Consider the following 15,520-nt stretch of genomic DNA (forward strand, 5'->3'; position numbering starts at 1 on the left):
GCAATGTACTTCAAATTAATATATAATAGGTTTAATTAGAATACAGAGTCTCTTTTTAACATTTCTATTGATTCGATACAGCAATTTTCTCATGTCTATGTCATATACACACAATGAATAATAAACTTCAATAAATTTTCTTCATAAAAAATGACGTGGATGGTTGTTTGAATTTGTTAGATCTAAGTAGCATTTACGTTTGTCAAATTTTTTAGTATCTTCACAATATGTTACAATTAAAGTAAAATATTGTAGAAACACATGTAGAAATATTTTTATTGTAACATAATTATTTAAATAACTAAAAGCAATATATCACAACTTTATTTTAAAAGCGGAATTGCTAAGATTAAGGAATTAAAAGTATTGTATATATGAACAATACTTATGATGAAAAATATGAAAGAAAAAGACATGTTAAGCCTACTTTAAACTTTGATGCGATCTGCTAAGGAGCAGGATAGACCAGTGTTATCTGGTTCAACATTAAGCTCTTTTACAGTCCCGTTTTCAACAATCATTGAATAACGTTTGCTGCGTTTGCCTCCTAAAACTGCTAGATCCACACCAAGATCCATAGCATCTGTAAATTCTGATTTAGGATCAGCTAACATCCGTACCTAAAAGTAACCATTTCTTTAGAAAATAATTACAATAAATAGAATAAATTTGAATTGTAATGTAATAATCATTGATAATGTATAAGAAACGTAATATTTTTTAATTAAATAAACACACTTTTCCTGTTGCACCATGTTCTTTACCCCAGGCTGCCATAACAAATGGATCGTTGACACTGATACAAAAAATCTCAGAAATTCCCTTAGACTTCAGTTCATCTGCTTTTGTAACATAACCAGGCAAATGAGTCTGAAAATTAATATCGTTAATTAGATCAATCACAAATACTAAAATATAATCAAAGAACTTATTCTCTGTTATTTGCTATATAATTGTACAGTTCATTAAAATAAATTTTATATAATTTCGTTATAATTCAAAAAGAAATAAAAGATACTGTACTAATTAAAGTTAAAATTAATCTCTAAACTAAAAAAATGTAAAAAAAAGTAAAAGGTTTTAATTTTATTAAGATCTATTTTGAGTGTCAGATTCAGCAAATAAGCAACTATTTTAATTACTAAAAAATAAACTTTTTTTTACCTTTGAGCAACCAGGTGTAAATGCACCTGGCACACCAAATATTATGATTTTCTTCTGAGCTGCAACTTGTGCTAGGTTTACCTTTTCCGATGGTGTGTTCTCAAACAGATCCACACTGGGTAATTTATCTCCAACCTTGAAAAATCATTTATAATTGATTTTTGTTTTTAAATAAGGGATATTGTAAATATTTGTGTTAAACATAACATTTATCATTTAGTATGATATTCATTCACATGAATATGAAAAACTTGACGAGTGATTAGCAGCCACTTATTTTGAAAATATATCTTTGGAAGTACATAATGTATGCATTTTATGTATTAATTGCATATTGTCTGTATTGTCACATAAGTTATAAAATAACATTTGCATTAGCAGAAATTTGACTTGATTATAATTCTCTACTTTTTTTCTGTTAAAGTTATACAATTTATTACAAAGATGCAATAAACAATTAAATAATAAAAGCTGCCCAAATATCGTTATTCTAGTGCCTATCTTGATCGCATCTCAATCTTCTCTGTTGGAATCAGTCACATTTATAAAATTTACATCCAAGGGCTTATGATCTCCGAACACTATAATCTAGTCCCCTTTACCTCGCTACTGAATAAATAGTAAATTGATTTTTTCTATCTAATACACATATACAAATTATACTATCAATAATATATTTATTTTCAATCTATCATGTTCATCTGTTCCTATTAATTTACATATATTGAAACATTCTTTTATAAAAAGCATTCCTAGCTTGACATCTTAGGTCTTCAGCCCTAAAAGCTCATAGATAAACACTTTACAGGTTGTATAATTGCAATATTTGTACATTTTACATTTAGATTCACATTATATGTATTATATCCTGGTCATTGATGATGCATTACAAAAAGAAATACTTCAACGCACGATTAGTACGGAAAAATAATCGAGGAATCAGGATGAGATATAATCAGACCAAAAAATACTCACAGCAATAACCATTTTTCGTGCTGATACGTGAAAGCTTCGTGAAAAACAACTGAATGTCGACCGTCCTCCGTTAACGGAAACAACACGGCTCAACAGCTGACTCATGTAGATCGAGTGCAACTGACGAGTGCAATCCTTATAATTTGTATACGCCACAGATTCGCAACTACAAGCGTTCGCAAATAAGCCACCGGTGTTATTGCGCGTTCCTGTTATATAATTCCGTGATTACGATGAATGAAACCGCAATTTATCAAAATAAATCAAATCAAATCATTCTAGAAATATAAATTAAATGTAATATGCGATTGAATTGCTTGCGATTAGAAAGATATATTTATTGATATCATATATATTGATCTCTCTGATGTATGTTATGTATATACATCAATGGATACCATTTGAAAAACATTTGTCATTACCTCGTTCTTTTGAATATTTTATATTACTCCAAAATCATTAATTTAGATTATTTAGAAGATTATTTAAAACGTTATCTTAAATTATAATGACAATTAAATAGTTTTTAAGTAAAGACTCCAGAGTTGAATAATTTTAAAACGCACAAACTACTTTATTAATAAACTTTTTTTCTAAGTTAAAAAGTTATTTATACTGCATATAAAGCAGACAATAAATTATGAAAGAAAAAAGACATTCCTAAAAAACAATATTTTTAAACAAAATTCTTTATTTTATATAAAATTAATTTACAAATAAAACGTAAACATTTATTTAATGATCCATAATTTGAAAAATTATCGCAGATTATTTTTACGACCGATCGTTTTTATCAACGACACAGTTGATAACAACGTTTCTCTCAGTGTTGGCGGAGCGCCACGCAGAACGACAGATGGCAGAATGTCTCTGGTAACGTCGCACGTGTTACGTTGCCACGGTTTGGCCAAACTCGTTATTCCGTCGCGATTCGTAGCAACCGGCAGACCGGCGTTGAGGAAGCTCGCTGCTTTTACGAGACTTTACCGAGACATGTCGTACACGACCGTCGAACGGGGTGCGCTCAACAGCACGGACTACAGGGTATTTTTCAGTGAGTAGAACTCGACGTTATCAGAGACGATGAGGTAATATTCGCGGAAGTCGCATCGAGGAGCCGTGAACTTCGCAAAGGTCGTAAGGTCACGGTTACACGTTGCGCGTGGCATGCCGTAACGTTTCGTTTCTAGCGTCATTAATGACTTGAATTTTTCCGAACGACATGACTCCGCGCTGAGGTTTATCTGGAATAATAGGAGGCTTCGGTCAACCGCACGGTCGCACGCTGTTTTGTAACCGTCGGATTTCGATCCTAGGTTTCAAGTTCGTTACCGCGTCACTCGCGGCGTATTTCGCGCCGAAAATTTTTTTTTTTTCGTCAAGCGATTTTTTTTTTAATTGCAAGCGTCCACAAATGATTCTCGTTGCTGTAACGTTTCATGAATCGATTCGATTCCGTTACTCCGTGGCATTTAGCTCCGGTGAAAGTACAATTTTTTTGAAGGTGTTAGGAATGAGAAAGCAGGCTTGCTTATGCTCTGGACATATGTTCTTATGTATTCATATTTGGCATAAATTTTACAGCGTGTTTTTTTTGTACCAGATTTTTTAAATTTATTATTACATATGGAATAACATTCTAGAGTTTAATAATTTATTATATATATATATATATATATATATATATAAGAAATTATTGCTTATATAAGAATATATAAGAAATTATTGCTTATATAAGAATATATTCTAGCAATTCGTAATATATACTTCTATTACAATATTTTTAAAATTCTTTTGTTTTTACATAGAAAATGATTCGGACATTCCAATCTCACCCATGCATGATATTCCACTCTTTGTCAATGAAGACAATAAGACTTTGCATATGATTGTCGAAATACCACGATGGACGAATGCTAAAATGGAAATATGTCTTAAAGAGAGTTTGAATCCTATTAAACAAGATGTCAAGAAGGGCAAAGTGAGATTTGTCGCCAATTGTTTCCCTCACCATGGCTACATATGGAATTACGGAGCATTGCCCCAGGTAGGAGTTTTATTCTTGTAATTGTATTTAATCGTTTGTTTTGGTACTTGTTTTTCAATTTTTTTCACTTTACAGTGAAAAAAACAAAAAAAAATGGAAATTATGATAAGACTAAGAAACAAGATAATATCTCAAAAGTCATGGAAAAAAGTAATTAACAAGTATAAGTATATACTTTGAATTACCAACTCATGTTTGAACATATGAATGTGAAATGAGAAACATACATATATTACCTTAGTATCAGTTAAATTTTCTGCTGACAGTCAGTTTAAGACACCATTGAATTTTACTGTTTAATCAGACATCCTAGAATTCTTATGTTTTTTAAAGAGTTTTTGGACTCCAGTTTGAAAAAATTTTGATATACTCATATTTTTAAAAATATGATTACATGACCCAAAATGTTTTTTATTTTTTTGTACTTTTTCGAATTTGAGACAGAAAATTGGTAAAATTTATTGTTGCAGTAAAAAATTCATAGCTTTTTTTGCACTTTTGTATAAAAAATATCGTAAATTTAAACAGTCCAAAATTAGTTTTTAAGAAAATAATAGTATAGTATGGTGTATGTTTCAAAAAATATAATTGTTAATTTGAAAATTTACATTTTTGATATAGAAAATAGGAAAAAAAATAATAGGGAAAAGAAAAAACTGCTTTTTGAAAAAATTATTTCAGAAATGATCATTTAAGATAAGTATAAATACTTTTCAAAAGAAATATATTTATTAGGTATTGCATCACGGAAAGAAAAATTTTTGCTGTTATAGCTAACCATGGTTTGTTAAGGTCGTATTTACTATTGTAACTATAAATTTATGAACTACAACAAAACGATTTGCTATTGTTAATACATTAGTAAAGTAACAAAACATGCATGTTTATCAGAATCATATCGTATAGCAACATAAAAATAGTTCATATCGGAATTAACCGATATGTCAGTGATATGTAGGTAATACACTGGTAGCTAATTAATGTAGTTACGTAGAATAACTTTTAGCTACTGAGTATATTTTGGGTATAGCAAATATTTTCTGTAGCTAAATTCATGTATTAGGTAACTAAACTCTTTCAATTAAAATCATAGATAAGATATTAGCTGTCCATATATTACGTCATTTAGTAACTGTACGCAGTTTTTAGCAACAGCTACTTTTTTTCCGTGCATGTATGATATTGCACATTTTTTACAACAGTGCGTGCAAAGCTCCTCACAACTGCTTTTTAGAATAAAGCACAGCAATATAAAGTTTTTAATTAAAGTTTAACAGAAAAAGACCTTTCTCTCAATTCCGGAACATTTACCGACCATTTGAAATTTTTTTGGCCTTCTATAAAAGCAGCGATGTTGCTGATTCTGATTCATCATTTTCACTGTTTTCTAAAGCATTAATTAAATCTTCATTGTCATTTAGCTCATCTACGATCTCCCCGCCACCAGTTTCATTGTCAGAATGTTTGTAAAATAAATCTTGCGATTGCTCATGTAAAGAACAATTTGCTCAACAGCATGCTCTCCCGTCTTAAATATATATCTGTTCTGAATTTCTATACCTATTATGATAAAAATAACCTCACATAAAAATGTTAAGAATAGCAAAATATATGATCGATTATTTAAAAATAATTTTGCCATACACTTGCGTCATTGATGAAATACGCTTGACTTTGTTTTAACTTGTTATACGAAACATGACTAATAAAACATAGCATCCTTTAGTCGATAAATTCTCACTATTAACAACTCTTATTTAGAGATGAAAGTTCATCTTTTCTGTTTACTACGTCTACTGAATAATTTAAAATAAAAAATTTGTGGTCTTCAAATCTTTAGAGTGGAGAGTTAATCTAATTACTCATATTTTCTTCTAGGAAATTGAAGCTGGTTTTTTTTTAATTTAAAAAGCAGCTATATTGTCATTAAGTTATTTTGCACTCTTATATAAAATATAAAAGCTTACAAAAATGTTATTCGTAAATAAGTTTTTGTCTGAACAAAATTCATTTTAATGGGATGAAAAAATTAAAGTTTATGGTATTCATAACATACATTTAAAAAAATTATATATATATATATATATATATAATACTTTCATTTATCAAGAGATATAGTACTATCTCTTATGTCAAGTATATTTTATTTGTAAAATTCTTTACCTTTTTGTCTAATACTATTTAAGTTAACTATTATTTTTTTGTGATACGTATGATTCAATGATGATCTCATTGATGTATTATCTGGAAATGATAAAAGGAAATATGAACAAGTATATTAAACTGATACAAGTATCCATATATAATCTTATATCTTATGTTCAAATATCTTGCATATATGTGAGCTTGTAGTTCAAGGTGCTACACTTGTACTCAATTATTTTTTCCCATTTCTCTTAATATGTTATTTTACTTTCTAGTTTCTTAAAAAAAAAAGATATATTTTTATCTCTTATTAAAAACTAATATATAATACTTTAATTTATTTTTCTTTCTGTTATAATAAAGATGATTGTACTAAACAATATATTTAATTAATAGACATGGGAAAATCCTGATGTTTTGGACGAGGCAACAGGCTGCAAAGGTGACAATGATCCCATTGATGTTCTTGAAATAGGCTACAGGGTGAGAAATAATTAAAGTGACAAAAAATAATTTTATTTGTCATGTAATAATTACTTGCGTTTATAGGTTGCAAAACGAGGAGAAGTATTAAAAGTGAAAGTTCTTGGAACAGTGGCACTTATTGATGAAGGTTAGAGAATTAAAGTTAAAACTAGAATATAGATGTATGTTCCAAAATAGACAGAATATTAAAATAATTGATATATACAAATAAAATATTATGTATGTTTTATTATGAAAAATTTTTATTTTAGGCGAAACCGATTGGAAGATTATTGTAATTGATGTTAACGATCCTTTGGCAGATCAACTGAATGGTAATTGTTATTTTTTAATACACTTATTAATAAAAATATTCACAATAATTTATGTAATGCATTTTTCAACTACATTCTTCAACAGGCAAAAAAATTCAAATAGATTTTTTACTTACATATTATTAACTTGATAAATATTATTGTAGATATAAGCGATATCGAGAAGCATTATCCAGGTTTATTGAAAGCTACAATTGAGTGGTTTAAGATATATAAAATTCCGGATGGAAAGCCAGAAAACCAATTTGCATTTAATGGTGAAGCAAAAACACGAGATTTTGCACTGCACATTATTGATGAAGTTCATCAACATTGGAAAAATTTAGTCAAACAGGAAGGTTCATCTGGTGAAATAGATTGGTTTGTAAAAATTAATCTTTATCTTAGATAAGGCAATTGAGATATTATTCTATGTATTATTTCTTGTAGCTCTAATGTAACGGTGGAAGGGAGTCCTTTCAAGATTACCACAGAAGCTGCACAAGAGATTTTAGAAAAGGCACCTGAACCGGTGGAACCTCAAGCTGTAGAACCGATAGGTAAATATCTTAAATGTAATAAAAAAAAAAAACATTTCTTTAAATTTTCTTTTTTACATAAAAAATAAAATTTTTAGTTTAAAAAATTTTTTATACTTACGACATACTTATAATGATGTAATTCATTTTCAGTTGACAAATGTTACTTCCTGCACCCCAAATTATAAAAATTATGATGGGCATTAAAAATTGCACTTAGTTTTCATATATTTGAAATATATGAAGATGTTATTGATGTTGAATATATATTGATTTAAAACCTTTATTCATTAAATTGTTTTTATAACGTATGATTTCAGTCGATAAATGGCATTACGTACACCTTAAATGAAGATGAGACGGATAATCTTCGTTCAACTATATCGAAGTCGGCTACTCCGTTCATATTCAACTTGGAGTTCTTATTTATCATTTTTATGTTTTCTCGTAACACATCATTTGTTTCATTACATTTAAAAATTTGATATATATGCGGTGCTATTTTATAAAGCTTTTCACTGTTTTTTAATAGATGCACAGAAATAAGTTAAACTGGACAACATAGGATAAACTATTTAATACAAATATTTCTTTTTTTATGCTCCGCATATATATTATCCTTTTTATGATATTACATCTCTAGCGGCACGTTTCGATTATGAAAGAAACACAATCTCATTATAAGTTGTGATATAGCTGTACAGTTTTAAGTGGATGGGTTTTTTTTTAGGTAAAATGTTAGTGTTCTCTTCAGTATTTTTTCCAATATGGAGATAACAATAAACAAACTGGCCTGAGTACAGATGCATATATATTATTTTCAAGAGTTGTTCCTCGTTCTTTATATTTCATTTTTGGAATATTTGTATTTGTACAGATTCTTCTTACATTTGTACAGATTCTTCTACATTTTATATATATATTTTTTTTCTTGAATCTGGGTGGATAGAATCAAAGATGTTCTTTTCCATATTATAGGTTTCAAAAAAGCTGTGAATGAGTCGGCAGATGGATATGATTATAAATTGATTCCCTATTGTATTTCACAAAGACTATGTCTTTGAGCACTATATTCCACAGATAGTAGTTTCCAAAGACATTTACACTTCTGGAAATGTACTTAGCAACGTGTACTAGGGACTACGTATATACATTCTTTCATGTGACACGCATTCGCTTTGGACCCACAAAGTAGAGTGGCCCTTTGGAACGATAAATTCTGTAGTTAATCTCGAGAGTATAAAACAAATTGTCGTCCCTGCTAAAAAGAATAAACTGCAATTTTTCGATATTTTGTAGGATAAAAGAATAAAACTTGAGAAATTATTATAAAATTATAATTTAACAAATTATTTGATTGTAAAACATGAAATTTATGAAAAGTATATTTTATTGTGTGTATATGTATGGTAAATTCAAAATTGTTATCGCTGAAATATGAAATGTTAAACACCTTTCGTTTATTAGATAGCTCTGTATTTGGAAGCTATGAAGCGCGTTTTAACATAATAATAAACAATAGATGTGTGCTACATTTCATATTTAAATATTGACATTTGTATGTATATTTTTAAGCATTTAATATAAAAATAGTATATAAACAATTTTAAGTTTTAAATTGTGTTTTATAAATTAACAGGGACGACTGAATATCCACAGCTTACTAAATTTTAAATTAAAAATTGGCATTCTCAGTAAATTTATTATAATTTGTAACAATTGAAATGTATGAATATCTTATAGACTCTAGGATTTAATATTTTGACTCCAATCGTTATAATTTATATCAGAAAATAACGGAAAATTATTGTAAAAAATTAAAATTTTTGTATGCAGGTTTCTCCGTCCACTAAGGGACGCAATACTACAGTTTAGTAAAAGTAAAGTAACAGGAGAGAACAATGATGGCAATGGCAGTCGTAACGAGGAGAATGAAAGAGAACGAAAAAAAAAAAAAAAGATTGGTCGATCGGACCGAACAGTCGAGATCGTCTGGGGAGAACGGGAGACTGGATTTTTCCCTGGTGCCCTTTCTCCGATGAATTCCCCCGCCAATCCTGCTTTTTCTTTTTCTCCGTCAAAGCCACGAGCTACATCAGGTAGGTAGGTAGGTAGGTGAACTAGCAGCTGCGAAGGTATTGACTGGCGGCGACGGTGTATCCGTGCCGAAGGCAGCCGAGCAGGTGCACGGCGAGCAACGAAAACGGCCGAGCAGGTAGCGCGCGCTGCCGTCCTCTCCCTCTCTCCGCGCGCGCCATTGGTTCGGCTGCGACCAATAAGCGAGCGTGACACGCGTGCGCGCCTCTAGTGGCGCAGCCAACGGCAGTGACGGTTGACGGTGTCGCCTCACCTCGCGCGGTCACAGCACAACTCGTTTGGCTATCGAGCTGCGCGTTTCCGTTCCGCGTCGAGCGTCGCGTATATATACGTGCATATACGTATATACATACATACATATACGGCAAGTCGGAGTTTCGCGTGCGCCGGACGTTGATCATCGGTTGCGTCGTCCGCGTCAACCGCCCCGATATTTCTTCCCTTCGTTAACGTTTGACGGTGTACTCGCGCGTGCCGATCTCTCTACTCTCGATCGCGCCGCGCGCGCGAGCGTCTTCCGCGGTGAAGTAAGTGACGGTTCCGGGGATAAAAGGAAAAACCCAACGGAGAGGCCCAGCGGCGATTCAGCTATGCGATTCTCGTGGATGCTCGCGGCCACGGTGCTGCTGGTTCTGGCCACGGGGGTGAGATGCAAGAGGAAATTTGACGGGGATTTCGAATTCGCCGAGGAGGTGAGTCGTCCCAATGTTTTCGCTACAACACCCTCTCGCGTTCGCACGTCGCACGAGAATCACGCACGACGACAGGTTGACAGGTCGCTCGTTTTTCTCTTTCTCTCTCTCTTTTTTTTTATGTTTCTCCGACGCAATGGGAAAAGATACACGATGCCGGATACCTGATCTCCCGAACAATCATCCGATCCGGGAACCATAATTCACCGCGGCGTACTCCGTGCAGGGTGATAACTCGTTCACTCGTTATCCGATGAAACATTGATAGAAAAGCGAGGTGTCACAATCGGCAATAATAACAGCGGCGACTCCACCGAGGGGTGGCGCTCCGCCGTTGCGAATTGTTGCGAAACAACCACTTTTTAACGTTATTTCGCCTCTCGCTCCGAAATCCAAGGCCTCTCGGCGTCGTGAAAAACCGCGCTTCGAAGTTACGCGCTGCATAACAAAACTTGACGCGGTCACAATTCTTCACGATAAAAGCGTGCGATGCTTCGACAATGAAGCGGGACGATGAAAGTAGCGATGCTTCTGTGTTCCGTGTTCGGAACACCTGTACAGAATTTTATACGTTCATTCCGTGAACTGTGCATCATCAAGCGCACTTATTATTTCAGAATAATTGCATTTTATTTATTCCGCCGTATCTCTGCCCAGTGATCATCGTTAGCGATCGATTTGTTATCGAAATCCTTTATTCGATTTCGATTTTTTGATCTATATCTTTTGTTATTTGCCAAATGGCTGGACAAGTACCTCAAATTACGAAATTACGCGCATTATCCTGTGTTTACATTCAAGCGCGAGTTACGCGCATAATCCTTCATTTGTATCCAACATTTGAACGTTATTTGCAAAATGTTTTTCAGCAGACGAATTAACGCGCGTTTTAAGAGGCGTCATAATGGCGAATGCCTTCGGTGACACTGAAAAGCATTTAAAAATGTCGGAAGAATGTCTGGATGCTGGCCGCCTTTCAGATTCTGCAGGGTTAATCTACAATTTGCTTTCTGCTTCCTACTTTTTTTTGTTTGTTTTTTGTCTTACCTTCTTGAGCCCAATTTTATCAATGATGTGTTTCTTTTATCATTGTATTTCTCTTATCACATGTCCGTTTCCGAGTTTGTCGATTTTTATCTCTCCAATTTCGATAAAACAATAGGCGTGAAAAAGCAATGGGCAAAGAAACAGGAAGCAAAGACCATATTAAAGATAAGCTCCTTTGGAATAATCTTTCAGTTATCTTTTATTTACTAGAGTCTTGTTTGGATTTATACTGCGTTCCGATATACACTGAAAAAAAAAACACAGTTTGATAATAATACTTAAGCTCTGGTAAAATCATTTCTATGAAATATTTAGTTAGTATAAATATGTAGTAATATTGTATTAATAATAACCGAACATAATAATAGTAACCATTGGTTACCAAACCATTACTAAATATTACTAGATATTTGACTACATTAACCGAATATTTAATTTAAATTATTTTACTAAAGCTTAGTAACTATCATCTAAACGTGATTATTATTTCCAAACTCTTTTTTTTTCAATGTACACTGCCAGTACTAAAAATCTATACATAATAGAAAAACACTTTGTATCTATAATATGTTAAAACTGGTACTTGTTAAAATTTTTATGTTGAATTGATATTTAATATTTTTTTAACGTTAAAATAATACAAATATTACAAAAGAAAAATTTGGCTCTGAGTAATTAAGTAAATTAAATAAAAGATAATATTGCCATAAGACTCTCTCGCGTAATTATCGCAGAAAAAATTTATTATATTTTTAAACATTGTTTTTTTTTACACATGTGAAAAACAGTGTTTAAAAATTTGTTCTGTAATAAATTATACGAGAAATTTTTACGAGACAATCTTATATTTTATTTAATTATATTTTATTTAATATAATTTATGAATGAATAAATAAATAATTTAAAAATAATATAGTCTTGAAACATAACTTCTAAGATAAATAAATAAAATATGTACTGACTACAATTGTAAAATTAACATTATATATGTTAATTTTATTGAAGAAGTATGTTTTCAAAATTTGTTATCAAATTGTATCAAAGTGTTATATTTTCTATGATAATTTTCTACATAATATTTATGTTACTTTCTAACAAATTTATCTTGTGTTAAATTAGCACAAGAATTTGAGTGAACCGTTTGAGACTTGAGATGTGTATTAAATTTAACACAAATTTTTCAACCGTGTATAGTTACGCATACGTCACGCATACTATAAATTTTCAGTACTGACAGTGAGCTTCGAAATGCAATTACAGTATCTTACACTGAGAACAAATTTGTTGGAAAACTAAAATATTTAGTCTGATATGTTCAACTAAATATTGATTTGGTTTAGATAATTCTTGATTAAAAAATGTTAATGGTTGACGTGAATAAAATATATCTTATTTAGTACAACTAAATAATAAATAAATCAACCCAATAATTACTTGAACGTATTGGACTAAATTTTGTACTTTTTTAATGTAGGAGAGTCGCGAGTGAATTTTCATCGCGAGTGATACTGAAAGAAATGGAATAAACAATTTAGTTGAAAATGCAGATATGAAAATAATTATGTTGGATCGTTAAAATAATAACATTGCACTGACAAAAGGATATGGTAATCATTACTAAATTTGGTAACTTTACCAAATTTTATTTTAATAATCTAACACAATTTACACAATTATTTTCATATGTGTATTTTCAACAAAATTGTTCTTTCAGTGTATCTGAGAAGGGATTTTTCCGAAATGCCTTTCGTGAGGCCACCACAGGCCGTCTTTCCGCTCGAAAAGGTCCTCGCTGTCGGCCGTGCACGTCGACTTCGCTGCTGAATTACGGGTGAACGTACATGCGATCGGTTGAGATTTCTCATCGCTCTTGTTGGAACGCCGCGACATACAATTATGTCGCGCGGTCGTGACGCGGTGAAACGCGGAGTGTCCGCGGCACTTACTTTCGCGTAACTGGATCTTGACTAACCTGTAAAATACGGGTTATTCGACTTAATATTGTTTATCTTGTGCGTGACTCACACGCATACTCGCGTAATCGAGTCGCGTTGCCAGCGTCAGAGGTACCACCGCGATGTCGTCGAGCCCTCCAGGCTCCATTCCGAGGGACATCGTTGAAGTGATATAACCGCTTCTCTCAACCGTTTCCACCCTTCATGTATTTCCTATTCCGGAGTCGGCGTTTGCGCAAAATACACCCAGGTCCATCTATTTTTTCTTCCCTTTGTGTGAATTTCGGGTGTGCTAAACGCGAGACGCGCAACTTTCTCTTCGTTATCGCCGCGTGTCTTCGACGCGTCTCGGTTTGAGTTCCAAACCCGCGGGGCAAACACGAAGCCCTGCTGCTTTGCAGACGGTTTCCTCGCGTGCCGCTTTACACTAGGTTGCGCCGCGGGGTCCGAAACAGCGGTAGCCTCGTCGCCAAGTTTGGCGCTACACGCGGGACAAGCGCTCGTAACGTTGATTGATTTGAAATCAGCATGGAGATCGTAAGGAAAATAGGACACAATGCTGCTTTGTGGCGTGCAAGGAAACCGATACCGAATATAGACGCGAGAATATCTAACGAGATTTCGCCACTGAGACGAATCTCTCTATTACTATACGATTAATGCAGCGATTTGTGGCCCAATTAAATTGGAAAAATTATTAAACGAATAAAAAGAAATTTTAACAGATGCTCAGAAATACTTCTGAAAATTCGTATCGCTACGAATCTTTTTTCTGTGTAAAGAAATTTAATACTGATTTTATGCCTGTTTCTTCTGAATTCTGAATTTGCTAAAATATATTGAACGCAGTAGAAAAAATTTTGTATTTATGTTAGAATCAGTTCTTGTTAAAATTTTTGTGTTAAATCTTCAACACATTCAAGTGTTAATACGCGACGACAAATTATAAAAGTTAATTTTATTAAAGAAATATTTTTCCATACTCTGTTTTCAAACTGTGTTAAAGTGTAACATTTTTTGTTCATTTTTTACGTAATACGTTACTTTTTAATATTCATTTTATGTTAAATTAACACAAAAATTTGAGCGGACCGTTTGAGACATGCGATATGTTAAATTTGACATACATTTTCCAAATAGTAGGGGTACTTATATAATATATCTGTTTCTTCCTACTGGTAATTTTTTTTCGTAAAAAATGTGTTTTTAAAACGTTAAAATTCAAGTTTTTAATTTAATTTCTATACATTTTATTTATTATATTACTGTAATTTTTACATAATATTATTAAAAAAAGAAGAAAAAACCTTGAAAGCTTTTTGCTTGTCGATGAATTTTCTTTAGCTTGTTTTAGTTGCTTTTCCAGTGAAATCACAAGTTCGTCCTTTTAATTTTGCCAGGTTAATCTGGCGTAACTCTGAAATAATTAGGAATTTCTTGCAGTATTACATAGCAATCGGCATTGAGATCGCAAAACTCGCACAAGAGTCGTTCGTTCCACGGCCGCCGTGGTATTTACGCGAGAGACATTTCGCATAAATATCTCGAGTCTCTTAGCGACTTGTCGCCGTTTACCGGAGCGCCTGAATGCGCCATCGCCGAGAGGAGACACCGCGTAAAACCTCGGAATTCTCCCTTTTGTGTGCGTGCACGTTGACGGGGGTGAAACGGGGAACGGAAGAGACGCAGTAACCGCTCGGGCGAGGAAACGATAAGAATTGTCGGCCTCGCGGAGCTTCCGAGCGCGAATAATGGGACCGCCTGTCCTCCCGGAGTTATTGCGAGCATCGTTATGCGTTCCCGCGATTTGTAGTTGCAATAATCGACCTCGGTGGTCCGTTATCGTGCGTCGTCCGGCGGACGATCTTTATGGATACGTGTGTCGTCTTTCGCCGTGCACCTTGCACACCGGCGAAATCGATTACCCCGCACGTAAATGCGAAAGAATTCCACCGTCTATCGATCCGCGCCAAGCGTTGTGTGCGACCCAGTGCCTCGAAGGTAAACGAGTGTGTGTATAGTTAAGTGCAGTTAAGTACAGTTGTCGCGTGTTGTATTTTCCTACTTTCTCGTGTACATC

At 33.0% G+C, this 15,520-nt stretch overlaps 3 protein-coding genes across 4 annotated transcripts in view; 2 read left to right on the forward strand and 1 right to left on the reverse strand.

Moving 5' to 3' along the window:
• Window positions 1–48: 48 nt before the first annotated feature.
• LOC105194742 (peroxiredoxin-5, mitochondrial) lies at window positions 49–2,561 on the reverse strand. The gene is made up of 4 exons (XM_011159816.2): window positions 2,140–2,561; window positions 1,165–1,299; window positions 739–870; window positions 49–620 (listed from the first exon to the last, which is right to left on the reverse strand). Exons 1-4 carry the CDS (start codon window positions 2,242–2,244, stop codon window positions 429–431), a joined length of 564 nt encoding a protein of 187 aa, XP_011158118.1. The 5' UTR covers window positions 2,245–2,561; the 3' UTR covers window positions 49–428.
• A 399-nt stretch (window positions 2,562–2,960) lies between these two features.
• LOC105194826 (inorganic pyrophosphatase) lies at window positions 2,961–8,451 on the forward strand. Of its 2 annotated transcripts, none has more exons than XM_026131416.1 (8): window positions 2,961–3,193; window positions 3,948–4,186; window positions 6,728–6,814; window positions 6,881–6,944; window positions 7,069–7,131; window positions 7,278–7,491; window positions 7,561–7,670; window positions 7,970–8,451. In XM_026131416.1, the coding sequence occupies exons 1-8, from the start codon at window positions 3,004–3,006 to the stop codon at window positions 7,999–8,001; spliced, it is 999 nt and encodes a 332-aa protein (XP_025987201.1). In that variant the 5' UTR covers window positions 2,961–3,003; the 3' UTR covers window positions 8,002–8,451. The 2 variants fall into 2 exon arrangements, with proteins under 2 accessions (XP_025987201.1, XP_025987200.1); XM_026131415.2 differs by lacking the exon at window positions 7,970–8,451 and adding an exon at window positions 7,803–7,935.
• A 1,545-nt stretch (window positions 8,452–9,996) lies between these two features.
• LOC105194744 (proteoglycan Cow) overlaps window positions 9,997–15,520 on the forward strand; it is a 132,984-nt gene continuing 127,460 nt past the window's right edge. The window contains exon 1 of the mRNA XM_039449930.1: window positions 9,997–10,438. Coding sequence (XP_039305864.1) covers window positions 10,337–10,438 — 102 coding nt within the window. The 5' untranslated portion in view covers window positions 9,997–10,336. The remainder of the gene's footprint in view (window positions 10,439–15,520) is intronic.

The sequence above is a fragment of the Solenopsis invicta genome, chromosome 1, assembly GCF_016802725.1.
Source record: "Solenopsis invicta isolate M01_SB chromosome 1, UNIL_Sinv_3.0, whole genome shotgun sequence".
NCBI classification, from domain to species: domain Eukaryota; kingdom Metazoa; phylum Arthropoda; class Insecta; order Hymenoptera; family Formicidae; genus Solenopsis; species Solenopsis invicta.